Consider the following 17,119-nt stretch of genomic DNA (forward strand, 5'->3'; position numbering starts at 1 on the left):
TACATTGATAGGCAAAGCTCTCGTAATTTCCCGTCGATCGACGGGGTTTTGGCGTGACGTCGGGCATGCAAAATGGCCGCGTACGGCACTGCGTCGAGAGCACAAGCGAACAAGCAGGCCGGCCACCTAGCGGGGGAGAGAGGAAGGGGAAGGAGAGAAGCTCCAGCGGTGGGGATAGACTCGTAGAGGGAGCGAGGGAGGGGGGGAGAGAGGTGTACTGTTGATCCCGGCCGCGCGGAGAGAAGAAAGTTGGAGCGAGATCGAACGAGCGCACGGAAGCGAGACGGTACGACACGCCGGGCTTCGCGGCAACGCCGTCGAGCGCGCGGCAACGTTGGCCAGGAGGGCCCTCACGGACGCCAGGCAATCCACCAACACTCACGAGTGTACGGAGAACGGCGGATCAGAGAAGGAAAGAATCCCGTTTTGCCGCGCTGGAGAAGATGGAAGAGACGGGGAGAGAGCGAGCGAGCGAGCGAGCGCGCGTTGGCGAGAGAAAGAGTGATATGAATAAGCGAGGGGAAGGCGGGGCAGAGAGGACGAACGTGTGGAGCGAACGAAAGAGAAGGTTAGGTTATAGAAAACGGAGGGAGAGAGAGAGAGAGAGATAGCAGGCTACGAAGTTTTCCGCCCGATCTCTCGAGATTTCAGAAAAGCGTTTGGTGCATTCGAAATGCACACATTTATATATGCGTCGATCGCGTGGTTTTATTCGTCCGACGCACTTTCCTACGCACCCTGGGACACACGGATTTCTGTCGCCGTCTTCGTGGCTATCGCGACGAAACAGCTTCGTCTCGGGATTACGATAATTTCCTCCACGTCGCGAGACGAGCTGCTATTGAATCGTACGAGAGACGTTTCCGCTTCTGCGAATCGCGTAAATTACTTTTGCGCGTCGAATCGTCCTCTCGTTTGCGGCAAAGACCGAAAAGAAACTTGTTAGAAATCGATAGAAATTTCAGGGAATATAGAATATTTGCATTATATACGCTTGTTGACGAAAATTAGATCTCTGTTTTCCGATGCTCTCTATTTCACATCGTCAATGAACGAAAATTCAGTTCGCGATCGTATCGCCAACATCTTGGAATTCGAACACTTTCGTCTAACTTATAGCAGTCTGAGAGTCCCGACAAATCCCGGTCATTAATACGCAATGAGCGCGACGTCGTATACGTCGCGAGTACGTATCGCGAGTTCTACAGCCTTTTTACGACCCCGCGCGATCGGACAATGAATAAGTTAAACAAAACAAGTTAGTAGGTCAGACGCCCCGCGCACTCATGTCGACCGCGTCCGAAAGTTTCGCGCGATAGAGCGGATAAACACGCGGCTCGTTTGAGCGAGCAAAGATGGAGTCGGTCGATCTCGATAACGCGCGAGAAAAATTCAGATTGGCCATGCCATGAGAGAGAAAGAGAGAAAGAGAGAGAGAGAGAGAGAGAGATTCCGATTTCCCCGGAGGAATCTGCGTAAGGAGATTGATTCATTTCTTTGCGCGCGTTCTCACACGGAACTTGATAAGCGAACGTGATAAGAGCGTATACGTGTTAATGCGTCATGTGTACAAATGTTTCATTTATTGCGTGCGAAATTGAAGCATACATGTATATATTATTTATATATATATATATATATATGTGCGCATAGTATGTACTTTGGAGGCAGTGGAATTGGCGCAGCTTTCGTTTGTATATAAACACGCGATTCCGTTACTTCCTATAGATATTTGGAAAGGGAATTTTGAACTCGCGCCGTTTTATCGATTAAACGCCGACGTGTACTTTAATGTCGGCGCACATTGCACAGCGCGAATGCTTCAATGTCACGCACGGGGAATTATTCTCGTAACTGTGCAACTTTTGCGAAAAGGGCTTCAGACACTTCGAAACTGGGGGACATTCTTTTTGAAAAATTACGCAGAGAAAAAAGGGAGCGAGGATATTCCCGCATACATCTTTGAACGTTTTTGGCATTATTTTTTTTTAATGTCATCGCTTTTAATGCTTTTATCGCGTACATTTACGTGTGTTTTACATTTTGAAATAATTTAAAAAGAAATAGACTAGTATAATAAGTAAATAAATTGCGATTATCTCTATTATTTATACAATAAGCTAGAAATTTCGTTATAACTTTACAATATTTTGTTGAAATTAAGCGAAACAAATTGGCAACAAATAAATTTACCAGGTATATAATTCAATTGATGCTGTGTGCATAATACTATAATAATATATTCTCTCTCTCTCTCTTTTGTTTTATATATATGTCTAAAATTTTATAATGAATAATATATAATAGAATATATTATACAATATAATATATTAGTATTGTACAATTTTCCCCCTGGAAAACATAAACTTTGTAATGATCGAATAATTCGTAGCTGAAAAGAAACGAGAGAAACTATACAGACATATAGTATTGTGCGTACATCTCGGCACAAATATCGCAGCCAGACATTTCTTGCACACATGTTTCCCACACATACACACACACACATACATACATACATACGTAATGTTTTATTTCGAAACGTTGCGTCGTTCGCGTAAAACACTCTGTCGCCCGAAGAATCGTAGGAAGTGACTTTCCCAGACGCGGACACAATGCGGTAACGATTGCGGCAAAGTGAGAGCGACGTTCCACCGACGTTATATATCGTTCGATCTGAGACGATCTGAAAACTTTACTCTATCGCGAACAAACGAGCGTACACTTTTTCGCCGTACACTCGTAACGTTACGTATAACGAAACAGACAAAGAGCGAGACGACGAAATACTGTTGGACAGATTACATCTTCCCCGCGCGGTAATTCGCGGAGGTAACATATTGGGCCGAGGATGTGTTTGTTTGCGATTCTCTCTCGATGTATGCATCCGGTGACTCGTCTCGATCTCGCTCATTCCGAGAGACTCGCGCCACTTTAAATACTCACACCGGCGCACGAGAATGGATCAAGGACGTGGATTTTGCGCTACTCTTGCGCGCGGATGCAGCATCATTCCCGGCTTTGTAACCAACGAGATGTCTTAACGACCGTCAAACTCGGGGCTTCTTGAAGGACAAGACAAAGTTGAGAGGAGAGGGCCGCGCCCTAAACGCTCGTTTATCTGGACGCCTACTGCGTCTCGAGTCTGGCAAGAATATTAAGTCCCTATACGTTTTGTACATTCAATATTGTTTACACGCGGTCGAGAGAATTCTTTGACGTGGCTGGCATAGACGCATCCGGTATCTCGTTATTAACATCCTCGATTTGTGAGGGAATCCGCATCGTACACGTATTAGAGCGCCAAGAATTTTTAAAACGTGACCGGATCTGTGCGCGATGGCGTAAAATGCGGGTATTTTAAAACGCATCTCAAGTTTTAGCCGAACGTTTATCTTGAAACGCGCGGTGAACGAATACGGGCTCCAGAGTCAGACCGTAAAAGAGCCTCGTACCGTTCTTCGCCCGACTCGGTTCAGCCTGGCTCACTTTGGATCGGCTCGCGCGAGTCGAGGTACGGCGGCGTTCCCGAACCTCTAGTCGAATGGAAGATCGATGGGTCGCCTTTCCTAGTATCAAGAAGCAATAGCGGAGAAGAGGAACTATAAAACAATAGCACTGATTACTGGATGGCGCAAGGGTGTGGCAGCGCCATTGAGTCGTTACACGCAGGAATGGAGAGCCAGTAGGGGGATAATGCGAGAGAGAAAGAGAGGAAGAGTGAGAGAGAGAGAGAGAGAATGCGCGTCTGTGTACGATGTGTGTTTGTGTGCGCGCATGGGCGTGCGAGCGAGCGCGAGCGAGAAGGAAGGGCGGTGGGAAGGAGAGGGAGAGAGTAAGAGAGAGAGGGAGAAGACGGGCAGGAGACAGAGACGGTCGGAGACTGGTAGAAGTGGTGGCACGGCGGGGAGGTACGACGCGCGGACGGGGACAAGGATGAACCACCTTAAAGGGGATAGCGTGGATCATAAATAATCAATATTATACCTGCGACCGATATAGAAAAATTTCAGGATTGTATTCAACCGCGTCGTCGAATCCGGCGAAAAATTGGGCCTACATCTTTGACGATCTCGTCGATTCGGCGACCGAAATTCTACGCGTACGCGTACAATTTGACGTGCAAAAAAAGCATTTTCTGCGGAAGGAGTATACGATTCCGGCGATTGATCTATTTTTTATGGACGTAAAACGCGCGCAAGTCTAGTGCAGGCGGTAAACCGACGGATTTAATAACCGCAATTCGCAATTTATACGATTCGAAATTGCATACGCAGTTTGCGATAGCGATATCTCCATCCCGGGAGAGAGAGAGAGAGAGAAAGAACGGATACAACACCTGCTATTTTTATTAAATTGCTGTATGCAGACGCATGTAACCTAATAACAACAAGCTACGATCATAGATTTAAAAATAGGAGGTCAATGAAAAAACGATTTGTAATCACTCATTTTTTTTATATATAATTGTAATTCGAATTTACGATTAATACCGAACGATGCAAGTTTTTTTTCGATTATTCACGAAATTTAAATATTTTAGAAATTATATAAAGAGAATTTAAATTTAAATGTTTTCGAGATTAAATATTTTTGAAATCTCGTAAAAGTTTTTATAACAAAGGAGAGAAGAACGAAAGAGCAAACATATGAAAAGTGTTCTTTTTTTTTTATAGCTTGTATTATTGTTGTCAGAGGAGAATATTCAACACTGCTGTTATTTCTAAGATAATACATTTTTTCTAAATAATGTTTTTGAGATTTCTTCGAAACGCTCGATCTCTCAATTATTACTACGTTCGCAGTTTGACACGTGCGCAATTCTATTTGGAATCGTGGATCTCGCGTCTAAAATGCTGCCGTGCGAAAATTTTCATGGTCGATCACGTAGAATAATAAAGCGCGAAAAATAAAGTCGATAAAATGTTGTGATAAACAACGGACGCTCCTCGCATTACGCGCCGCGACGAATAACATTTACATATTGAAAATATCAAAGTGCGTGAAACGCGCTCGTTTCATTTTCTTCTGTTGTTAGAAGTAGGAGGCAATGTATCATAAACTCGTGCTCGCACGACGAATGCGTTTTATGTGTCGCCCAGTCTACTAGCAATATAGCGTTTCCCGTTAGCGATGTAACGTTTCCCGTTCGGAATATTACTTTCCGCATTTACGATCGCGCATTAGACGAGGAGATACGCATCGACAAGATGCCTTGAGAAAAATGGAGCATTTTTTATTGAATAAATAAAATATGTAAAAGAGAATACAACAATCGGATGGGAGATATGCATCTATTAATATTGCCGTTGCATAACTTTTGCGTATAGTTTCTAACGTCACGTGACGAGAAACGCAATAATCGTTTACAAAAAGAATAATTCATTCCCGGACCGAAAGAAGAATACGCATCACGGTATGATTCATTTAAAGGTCAATTTTGGCCTTTTGGAACAATTTTCGAATCAATGACACCAGTCGGCAATTTCGCAAATTCCGTCGTTAAAAGTGCAAGGACCGTGCGATGCGAAAGTGACACGAGCTGGCGGTCGTTTCCATTATTCGCGAAATCGATCCTCGACGTCGTCGTCATTGGCGTCGAGATACCGCTAGAAAATACGACGACGATCTTTTTTACGGCGATGGTGCTTATCAAGGCGTGACTTGTGCGCGGACGCGCGTGCTATACCTGCATGCGTCGAGCGATTCTTTTCTTATTTAGCTGTGCTGTGCGAAGAAAGATTGCGGCGGCGTGAGCGAGTATGCATGAGAAACCGATAATTTTTTTCGAAATATTTGCAACGATCGGAGAATTGTCGACGAGAAAATTTTTGGGTTATCCTAGACGAGAGACGAATTTTTCAACGTCGTTTTCTCACTCGGATAATGGATAGGAAACAGATTTAATATGTGTATCGATTTTTTTTTTGTATTTATGTACTAGGAAATAAAAGTAGAGACAGTTTTTGAAAAATGATGCAATAGATTTGCATCTGCAATCGAATAACTTTTGGAATAAAAATGTTTGTCACGATATATAAACTTTCTCTCTCTTCCATAAATTTAAATTGCTCGATTCCTGCGAGAAATTATTTATCGGCAATTTTTATTAAATCATATTGGCAGTTGCTTTAATCAATCAATTTAATCAATCAGTTTTAATCGAATCATAAAACGCATATCACGTGGAAAATTTTAAAGTTATACGATGCAGAGATCTCTGACTGATATATTCTTTTTGGAAGGCTATTTTGGGTAATAATTTTAGCACTTTATAGTTTTCGAGAAAGAGATGAAAAGAATATAATATAATTAATGTCGAATAAAATTTTCTATAATATGGAAAAAAATATTACAGATAGAAAACAGCAAAAAATTAGAATGTGTGTGCTTAAATCCCATAAAAAAATTTCTTTTGTATCGATTTCTTTGATGAATCTCCTTTATTCGATTTCGATGCCATCGTGCTGCTGTCCTCGATATATCTTCGTCATTTAATGAACGGCCATTGCATCTGGCGACAGTTAAACATCATTCGTCGCATATGTGCGTTACGAACATTAGCAGCTGAATAGTTAGTTCCATTAGTTAGTTGCGTCATTTCCACAAGAGCATTGGCATCGTCATCGTTAAAGGTAGCTGCTGCGAGTTCGCGGAAATCCATTTTCGGAGCCATCTGCCAGAAATTGTCGCACTCAAACTTTGATTGTTACTTCGCGTGCACAGAATCTCCTTTCATCATCGTAACCACATCCGCATACGAAATTCAATGATTTGCGTTATAATCGGTATCGAACATACTCCGAGTCGACGATTCAGAAAAGACTAAAAATGCATTTCGGAAAGAAAATTAAGGCTAAATATATAAGCATATCTTTTTCTCATACTGAATACTAACAAAAACTTTATTTAACATTCACGAGGTATGCAGCTTTCATTATGCATTTGCAAAGTATACACCGCAAAAATGTGGAAAAATATGTAAATAAGAATTTTTTGATGAAAATTTCACACAACGTTAGAATTTTAATAAATTTCATTCTCGGTGTAATAATTACAAAAGTTGCGATTTCATTATCACGAGTAAGCATAGGAATTATTTTTACATTTGTGTAAAATATTTTTACATAAATAAAGAGGTTTTGAACTCTTCAAAAAAATAAAATTCTTGGAAAAGTCGTGATCTAAGCAGGTTTCTAAGTATCGTGCAGCGCAAACTTGACATTCTGGTTTTTAAGCAGAAAAGACTCTAACCATCGATAAGATCGCATGATCCGAAGCTTGACCGGAGAGGTTTGTCTCCGGCACAACATGCATTTGCAATGCGCGTGTTTTCGCTTCAACTAAGATCAGATAGAATAGAAATTTATATAAAGATATATAAAACGCGGACTCTCGCCGTTGTTGCTGCCCTCTTGTGAGTTAAGTTGTTAAGAATCGTACTCTCCCATTTTCACTAGACTGCATTGACGATTATTGGAGGATTTTGTTGGCGCCAACGAGATAGCCAATGATTTTGCGTTTTTTTTTTAAGCGTATAAATAAGTCTTAAGACTCTTATATCCTCATTGCAGCTATATTGCGCTTTATATATGTATATACACGTGATTGATAAAAAAAAAAACAGAAAAAAATATTATATATAATTTTTGGCAGAGCAACAAAAAAAAAAACAGGTTTTACTTTATTAATATTAACTTCAATGAGATATATCTTATTCATACGTTTGTAGGTAATTATACCTCCCCCTTTTCGGACTTTAAATATTTTATATATATTTATTTATATTTTACAAAAAAGTTTTTTTAATATCTCTTATATTACTATACTAAATATCTTCTTTGAAAAATTAAAAATTACGTTTTTTCTTTTTATGAGAATATATTTATCGTTTTATCGATTTTGATTGGTTTACTAGAATCTGATAAACCAAACATTCGGCTTAAAACATTTATGGCAGCTACATTCTTGGCTTCCTGAATCGTTTGACCAAATCCTAAAAAAAAAATATATATATATAATATATAAAAGGAATAGATAAATATTGAATGTATAAATTAAATGAAATGTATTAAATAAAATAACGCGATCCATTATCACTTACCTGAACCTAAAAACTCTTTATTAGAATACATTGCTACATGATATGCGACTAAAAGCGTATTTTGTCCCGCTTGCCCGATAAGCCTCGGTTTGGCGAGCGATCTTTTTTGTTTCCGTAGGACTTCGTTTAAAATTTCGAGTGGTTCAGCTGGATTCCAGATTTCTGTTAAATCTTTCTCAACTAGTATTACAATTAGAAAATCCTTAACAAAATTTGTCGCATGATTCGCATCTACACTTTCTGCGAGTGCCGCAACAAGTGCAAGAAACGTGTCAGCTAAAGTTTTCTCTGCTACTGGATGTTCCTAAAATATCAATTGAGAAATGATAAATTAAAAATGATTTATTTTTTACTTGTTACACAGATTTATCAAATACATAATTTTTGTTAACAGACATATCAAGCATTGAATTAATATGGAGAAAATTCATATTTATTGGATATTTACTTACTTCAGTTAAAATAATATCTTTTGTACCAATATGAAAAGCTGCTTTGGCGAGATTTTCTTCAGAAAGAAGATAATCATGTAATGAACTGGAATATAATTTTATTTTATTATTCAATGTACGCACGAAATTTATCTTTAATTTAAATCTGTATAATACATACATTATGACATTCTCAGGTGCACGAGGTAAAGCTTTGGTTAAATAATTTTGTACAATTTCTGAAGTAAGCTTTTCGCCTTTCATAATAAGATCCGTGTTATCCTGTATATCAAGCTTAGGATCTTCTATTTCCATTTCTCTCTGTCGTTGCTCTTCTCGAATGACATATGATCTATGAGTGAAAGCTTGCTCCAATTTTTCAAAATTGAAATCTTCGGATAATCTCTTATTAAATGCATAAATCTCTGCAGATCTATTCCAATCTAGAAAGGTGTTACGCTTTGGTTTTTGTTCAGGTAACTTCCTCTTGCGACTAGTTATTTGGAATTGCGTTGCAGCCACCCATCTTTTAATACATCTCTGGCCTGTACATAAAATTATATAGATAAATTTTATATGACAAAATATCACAATTCTATTCATTACTCAATAAGATCGTGCAACGATGTAATGTGTTGTAAGAAGTAAGTCTAACCTTCGTAATTTAAAGAGCGCACTCCTTTACTTAGAATAATAGTTTTAACACACGAACGTAAGACGTTCATATTAAAATGATAATTTTGTTATGCAAATTGTTTTTAAAAAATTGTTCAACAACTATCAGTAGATTGTCAGTATCTCCAGATATTTTCAGTCGAATAATTTACAACTCAACACAGCAGCCTATTAATTTAGGTTATAAACACACGAACTTGGCAGCACGATTTCGCCTGACAATGAGCTTTTCTATCAAAAGTACGCGGCAAATTTACTTTTCTTTCATTTTTTATTCGATTTTTCAATCTATATGAATTCCCGCGTGATTAGTAATATTTTTTAACAGAATTTTATATTTACAATAAAATAAATTTAAAAAAAATACACAGCTCCAAACGATAGGAACGAAAATTCAAATTCATTTATCATACCTCGTTATATGACTATCTACGATCGATAACTCACACCATCTTGGAGTAACGATTTCTGAAGATACCCGTTAGGTAGCGCTGACGCGATTTTCTCCACAATCTCGCGCGAGTTTTTTTTTTTTTTTTATTTCTCTTGGACGATCTCTCTGGACTCTGGACCACAAAAGAGCGGTCGGATCGGGATGCTGCATAAACGCGGCAACTGTGTTGGCAGTAATTGACAGCTGCCGAAAAGCGGCGGCGGTCGGGCGTGAGTGCGCGGTCGCGAGGGGCGCGCGATTGGGGTGAAAAATCGGCGCGAATGTATGTACGTGATATCAACGCGAGAGTTTCGAATCGCAGGGAGCGATAACTACGGAGACAATCATCGGCCGTCCTCATCTGATCCTATCGGCGTCTCGACGGTTTGCCCTGCTGTGCACGAGGGAGAAAGAGAGATATCTTTTTAAAGGCCCGGGCGTGTTTACAGTTCCACGTGTATCTCTCTCTCGAGATTTGTTTCTTTGGCCTTCCTTCCAAGTTTGTGTATTACTTGACGTACGTAAGGAAAGAGATCTCACGATCTACGCTGGTAGCGAAAACAATTTTGTGCTTATTGTTAGTTGTAAAAGAATCGATCTTCGAATCGGATTTAAATTTAAAATTGCAAAGTTTAAATTGGATTCTCATCGCATTTTTCATGGTTTACAACCGAATTTTATATAGAGAAAAATGGGGTGAAATGGAAGAAACTTCCGTTAGTAAGGACGTGTCCAGATGCTGGTGTTTGGATTTTTGAAAGTAGACAAGTTAACTTTCCATTGATTAAACATATGAAGTTAAAAATAAGTAATGTAATTATTTATTATTAACTATTTGACTTTAAATCTGATTAAAAGCTTTTAAGAATATTGAAATTTTTGCAATTATACAATTTTGCAAATTGTACAAAAAACAACGTTTTTTATGTTTGCTTTATATTTTTTTGAACTTCTATATATTGTTAATGGATTATATTAATTGTAAAAATAAAGTGTATGTGTGTGTGTTTTTATAGGAAAAGAGAAGATACTACAATAGGAAAAAAGGAAACTTTTTCGTTCTGTTTAAAATCTAATCATCATAAGAGGAGAAAGATTATAATAGACAGTGCAGCTCTCTAAGAAGAACACGTCTGTTGCTTTTGATGATAGTAAAAGCGGTGCAAGTGAGACGAAAATTTGCTGGAGAACGTGAGCCCTCGTTCGTAAGAACTTTGGTTTCTGTTCTGACTCCCAGATATGTGCCCGACGGCGCGAGGACATGCCCCTTTCTGTCAACGCGTTGAACGACTTTTGGTAAGCCACGTTTTATTCGCAATCAAGAACAGGTGGATGGACAAACGACTTTGGTCGTTTTAAGCCCATCAATCATAAATTCTGTTTGCTTATGCCTATTTTAACATTCCTGAAAAATCATTTGACTAATCATTTGACTAAGGTAAATTTATATAAACGTCAAAATGAACGTATTATTCTGTCATCTTTAAAAAATCTGGAAATATGCATCTACTTTAATTTAAATGTCAAAAATGCAATTGATTATCGCTTTCAAAAATATTAAAATGAAGCTAATTAGAATTCTCATTAGGTTTTTGAAGAAGTTGCTAAAGGTACAGAAAAGTACAATTAAAATATAACTTATAAAATATAAAAATATAAACTTATAAAACATATAAACATATAAAGATATAAAAATATAACTTTAGTCAAGTGTTTCGATTGAATATATGAAACAGAACTTCACATTATTAGAGAGAACTTCAAGTCATTCTCTTTGCTCTTGTGTCTTTTAAATTTTACTTCATATTTAGATAATGCTTATGGGGTCTTGAAACGTGAACCGTTAGGACCGTTAAAGCACGGTGCCGTCAATATTTACTTTAAGCTATATTAAATCTTGTTTTAATATTTCTTTTTCTTTTGTAACATGGAAAAATTTAGAAGGATAATTAACTCCCGATCAAAATTAATTGACATCATAGGAATCTATTCTTGTGTATATTTTATTCCGATAGAAGAGATATAGTACTCGTAAGCGCGACGCACACGAGTATCAACGCCACAAGATCTTGCGATCGAATCAAATTTGATGATGCCGATGAGATTGTATCAGGTGTCACATGACGTTTGTAAAGAGAGAAAAAAAGGAGAGTAAAACAGAGCGAAATATGTAAATTTCATTCGAGTAGAGGGACAAGATGAGTGCGGATTCTTGCGAGAGACGCTAGGAAGGATAAAGTGGGAGAAGAGGGGAAAACGAGAGGAGAGGAGGAAAAAAAAGCGCTATGGAGTGATGAACGAAAGAGGTGCGGAGGGAGGATATCGTGATGAAGCGGGCGCGGGGACAGGAGAGACAAAGAGAGAAAGAGAAAGAGAGAGCTCGCGCGATGTATAAGGTATAGGCTTTAGTTTGGGCAGCCCTCTTGGAATGCGGCGGTCGCTTACAGCTTACACCACGCTGCGTATATATACGTACATACACGTATATTCAATGCCGCGTATAGGTACCTACATACGGGTTTCAACACCGCGTCAAGAGTATCACGCACCCCGACTATCATACTTTCGTCCGCACCCACGCGTTCGCGCTCAGCTGTATCGGGCAAATCTTCAAATCTTTGTAATCCTTTAACACTTCGCGAACTAAATAAACGAAGAAAAAACGGTGCAAGTAGGCAAGTTCCGTAAAGTTAGTACCTCATTCTTAAAATTGCCTGGGAAAAAGTCGATATATAATCTCACAAATATAAATATATATAATTATATAAAAAATGTCTATATAAGTTTTCTTTTTTTTTTCTTTGTATAATTCCTGTCCGTATATACAGTAATAATTAGAAGAATAATTAAAAACTAATTAGAAGAGAAAGAATGGTTTTTGCATTGTTTTTCTAGAAAAAAATAAAATTTGAAGAAATAAGGAAAAAAAGCATATATAATCATGTATAAATTTAAATAATTATATATGGGCAATTTTTTTTTCATTTTTTCCAAAATTTATTAAAAAAATAATGCAGAAATTATTCTTTTAATTATTTTTTAATTATTTTAATTATTTTTCTTGTATATACGGACAGATTATATAAGAATAAGAAAAAGAAAATATATTAGAAATATGGACAAATTTTATACATAATTATATATATTTTATTTGATTATATATAGACTTTTTTCTTCTCAGGATATAGAATAGAATTTCGGTGTAATCATGATAGAGTTGCGGCTCTTATGTGACGATTAAATGTAAGAAAATAGAGATTCTTAGAGAGGGATGGAATTTGTTTTCACTGTAAAAAAAAACTATAATCGCAATTTTCTTATTTCAATCAAAATCGATTTGAATATTAATATTTTTTAATAAAACTTTTAAGATGCTATCTAGAAATCTTAAAAAAAGATACCAGATGTCTGAAAAAAATTATACAACCCGTCATGAATGAAAAACTTGACGTTTTATTCGGAATTTAGCTCTTCGAGAAATCTAACGATAATCTTTCACACTTGTGAAGGATAGAATAAAAAAGAAAGAATTCTCGAAATATTTTAATTTAGAATTTTCCAAGTTTCTAGAGCTGAAGTTTTTTTTCAGAATTTAACCTTTTTTAAGTGTTAAATAGTGTGCTCTATCTAATGATTATTTTCAACACTTGGAGCGATTAAACCAAACTTAAAGAAAGTTCTTTTCGCGCGTTAGCAGATTGAAATTTTTTTAAAGTGTATATTATACAATGAGGATCCAAAAAAGGATATATCTGAAATATTTTTTCTTAATAAAATGACATTTTTAATAAAAATTTATTGACATATAGATTATACGTCATTTGAAGATGCTTTATACAAAATTAGCTTACCATTTCTTTGAATTTTTACTTATACCCTTTTTACTGTTTATACACTTTTTAATTCTATTTTTATAGAATATTTTTAGAACACAAATTGTATTTTTGAAATAGAAATTCTATTTTTTACATTGATATATAAATAGTGAAGGAAAATTTATTTAACTAAAATTAGCACGCTCTGCAATACATGATGCGATCGGTCCCCTCAAGGGACCGGTAATCATCAGCGAATTGATCGAGACGAGTCGGACGAGCTGTCAGGTGTCGCCTCGAAGGCATCGCTGTATCGTCATACATTTTAACCACTTCCCTGATTTGCCGAGCGTATATTCACAGGAGATATCAGGAGATTCTTACCTGATTGATATGTAATAATATGGTATAAAAAAAGTTAATGAAAGCAAGTATATTTCCAAGAAAATACGCACATTTTATTTTAATTATTATTACTAAAAGTTAACAAAGACAGATAGAATAATAACCAAATCTAACATTTGACGTTTTTTTTGTAAAAAGCTAGGCGGGGAATTGATTAATAATATTCTGTAATTTTTTTAACGTCAAATATATATTTTTTTAATTTTGCACTTTATTTGTAAAATTCAAGAATCTTGAATTTTAATCCAAATTACAGATTTGTATGTGAATTTTATCTTTAGTAAGTTTTGAAATTATGCTTTATGATTGTATATTGCAAAAGGATTAAGCTGATTGAAAAGTTAAAGAAGGTTAAAATACAATAAAAAAAAAAAGAATTATAATACATACAAATATACAGTACATAAAATGCATATCAACACATACACATACAGAATAACATATTATATATAATATGTAGTCATTTTTTTATCTTTTTATATATTTTTATTTGTGTTATAGCACAATATTTTGTTGTTTATATTCTATTGTATTGTTTCGTAGAGAGCACTATCTATGAAAGTTTATCATCTTATAATGACATATTTCTTTTTTAAACAAATATGGCATATTAGTTTGAGAATTATTTAACATCCAGTTTGTCTTTTAATAATATGGTATAAAAAAAGTTAATGAAAGCAAGTATATTTCCAAGAAAATACGCACATTTTATTTTAATTATTATTACTAAAAGTTAACAAAGACAGATAGAATAATAACCAAATCTAACATTTGACGTTTTTTTTTTGTAAAAAGCTAGGCGGGGAATTGATTAATAATATTCTGTAATTTTTTTAACGTCAAATATATATTTTTTTAATTTTGCACTTTATTTGTAAAATTCAAGAATCTTGAATTTTAATCCAAATTACAGATTTGTATGTGAATTTTATCTTTAGTAAGTTTTGAAATTATGCTTTATGATTGTATATTGCAAAAGGATTAAGCTGATTGAAAAGTTAAAGAAGGTTAAAATACAATAAAAAAAAAAAGAATTATAATACATACAAATATACAGTACATAAAATGCATATCAACACATACACATACAGAATAACATATTATATATAATATGTAGTCATTTTTTTATCTTTTTATATATTTTTATTTGTGTTATAGCACAATATTTTGTTGTTTATATTCTATTGTATTGTTTCGTAGAGAGCACTATCTATGAAAGTTTATCATCTTATAATGACATATTTCTTTTTTAAACAAATATGGCATATTAGTTTGAGAATTATTTAACATCCAGTTTGTCTTTTTGCAAAATCACTTAACGGTTGACCTTGATTTTCTTTTGGCAAATGATAGGCTTATGCCGGACACAACTATACACGCTCGCTCGCTCCCAGATATGTGTGTACATATATATCCGGCAGATCAGTTAGAAAGATGTGTATGTGTGTGTGTGTGTGACCAGTCGAGCTCAGTTAAAAGTACACTTCAGGACACAAAGTCAGTTTTGGCGGGACCATTTACTTTAAATCAGCTACTCAGCTACCTCGTACATTATTAAATAAGTCATTGAAATGAGAATATATATATATATTGAGCCGTGTAATCTATATATTTATGTGCAATCTATTGGTCTTTTAAAAAACGTGAGCGATACATATTAAAATTTTACAAAAATTGTTTCCCGTCTTGTGTACAATGTAAAGTAAACGATGTCCGCAACTTCCACCTTTTTTATTTTTGTCTAAATTTTGAGGACAATACCGTTCTTAAGACAGTTCTTTTCCACTTTCATTAATTATTGATTAGAAAAAGATCTTTTCTTTTCACAATTTACACATGATATTTATCAACAAAAAATTGCTGGAAAAAAGAAGTACCGGCTTTATATGGACACAACTATACACGCTCGCTCGCTCCCAGATATGTGTGTACATATATATCCGGCCGATCAGTTAGAAAGATGTGTATGTGTGTGTGTGTGTGTGTGACCAGTCGAGCTCAGTTAAAAGTACACTTCAGGACACAAAGTCAGTTTTGGCGGGACCATTTACTTTAAATCAGCTACTTCAGAGCCTCGTACATTATTAAATAAGTCATTGAAATGAGAATATATATATATATTGAGCCGTGTAATCTATATATTTATGTGCAATCTATTGGTCTTTTAAAAAACGTGAGCGATACATATTAAAATTTTACAAAAATTGTTTCCCGTCTTGTGTACAATGTAAAGTAAACGATGTCCGCAACTTCCACCTTTTTTATTTTTGTCTAAATTTTGAGGACAATACCGTTCTTAAGACAGTTCTTTTCCACTTTCATTAATTATTGATTAGAAAAAGATCTTTTCTTTTCACAATTTACACATGATATTTATCAACAAAAAATTGCTGGAAAAAAGAAGTACCGGCTTTATATGACTGCCCCGTCATTCCAAGTTGGAGAACTGTCGTACTGATGAGATTCGGCGAATATTACATCGATAAAGATTCCCCGAAAGAGCAGCCGGGCACGTCAAGGGGCACGACGACGGGGTCCCCCTTCTTGAAACGCACGCTTAAGGAAGCACTTTGTGAGAGCCTTGGCAGAGTAATTGCATATGAGAGTTCGTCAAAGCGAGCAACACGAGCACAAACATGATGCGCGGGGCGAGAATTCCGGGCCCCCGTATATTGAAACAACATTTTTCATCGGGGACTCTTGATCCCCAAAACACTCTTTTCGAGTGAGAGATGCATCCACGATGATGCATTTGCGAAACGGCTTTTACACGCCCGTTTATCTGACCCGGTAAATCCGTCTGGGTTATCGCAATCCAGGTCAAATATATTCTTGTTATTTATTTCTTTTGTCCTGTATTCTTACGGGAATATATAATCGGTAGGAGTTTTCCATACGCGCGTAAAAACAGGCTGTAGTATCTTTTGAGAAAATAAAGCAGAAATATAATGTAAGAGGTATTTAGTCAGTCATATGTACGTATAAAAAGAAATAAGCTTCTCTAATTTTATTTATCGAAATACGTATTGCAGAAAATATAAGCAATCTATATAATTTCTAAAATATCTCTGCTCATTTTATAAATTTTTATAAGAGGTTTCACGTACAATAATTTCTGATTTACGAAATTAGCTTTCCAACTTTCTCTTCCTTTTCGCTTTTTGATCTGCTTCTTGCTTCTTTTGCACTTTCCTTTTTTCTCCGTATTAAAATGCATTTGAATAAATAATAAAATTTTGGCAATTGAGTATGGTTT

General features: G+C 36.0%; 1 protein-coding gene and 1 long non-coding RNA gene across 2 annotated transcripts; one reads left to right on the plus strand and one right to left on the minus strand.

The window, feature by feature from the left end:
- Positions 1-7,861: 7,861 nt before the first annotated feature.
- LOC115235840 (39S ribosomal protein L44, mitochondrial) lies at positions 7,862-9,632 on the minus strand. The gene is made up of 5 exons (XM_029807887.1): positions 9,191-9,632; positions 8,717-9,080; positions 8,557-8,641; positions 8,105-8,408; positions 7,862-7,996 (listed from the first exon to the last, which is right to left on the minus strand). Exons 1-5 carry the CDS (start codon positions 9,258-9,260, stop codon positions 7,872-7,874), a joined length of 948 nt encoding a protein of 315 aa, XP_029663747.1. The 5' UTR covers positions 9,261-9,632; the 3' UTR covers positions 7,862-7,871.
- Positions 9,633-9,772: 140 nt separating this feature from the next.
- Positions 9,773-12,398, plus strand: LOC115235856. The gene is made up of 3 exons (XR_003884099.1): positions 9,773-10,160; positions 10,660-10,939; positions 11,659-12,398. It is a non-coding gene; the product is annotated as an uncharacterized LOC115235856 (long non-coding RNA).
- The last annotated feature ends 4,721 nt before the right edge of the window (positions 12,399-17,119 follow it).

This window comes from Formica exsecta, unplaced genomic scaffold, assembly GCF_003651465.1.
Source record: "Formica exsecta isolate Colony F162 unplaced genomic scaffold, ASM365146v1 scaffold11, whole genome shotgun sequence".
Lineage (NCBI taxonomy): Eukaryota > Metazoa > Arthropoda > Insecta > Hymenoptera > Formicidae > Formica > Formica exsecta.

Excerpts from the sequence above, each read along its gene's own strand:
- LOC115235840 (XM_029807887.1), bottom strand. The coding sequence starts at position 9,260 with ATGAACGTCTTACGTTCGTGTGTTAAAACTATTATTCTAAGTAAAGGA. Across the intron at positions 9,081-9,190 it reads GCGCTCTTTAAATTACGAAG|GCCAGAGATGTATTAAAAGA; the intron begins GTTAGACTTACT and ends TTTTATGTACAG. Across the intron at positions 7,997-8,104 it reads TAAAGAGTTTTTAGGTTCAG|GATTTGGTCAAACGATTCAG; the intron begins GTAAGTGATAAT and ends TTTTTTTTTTAG.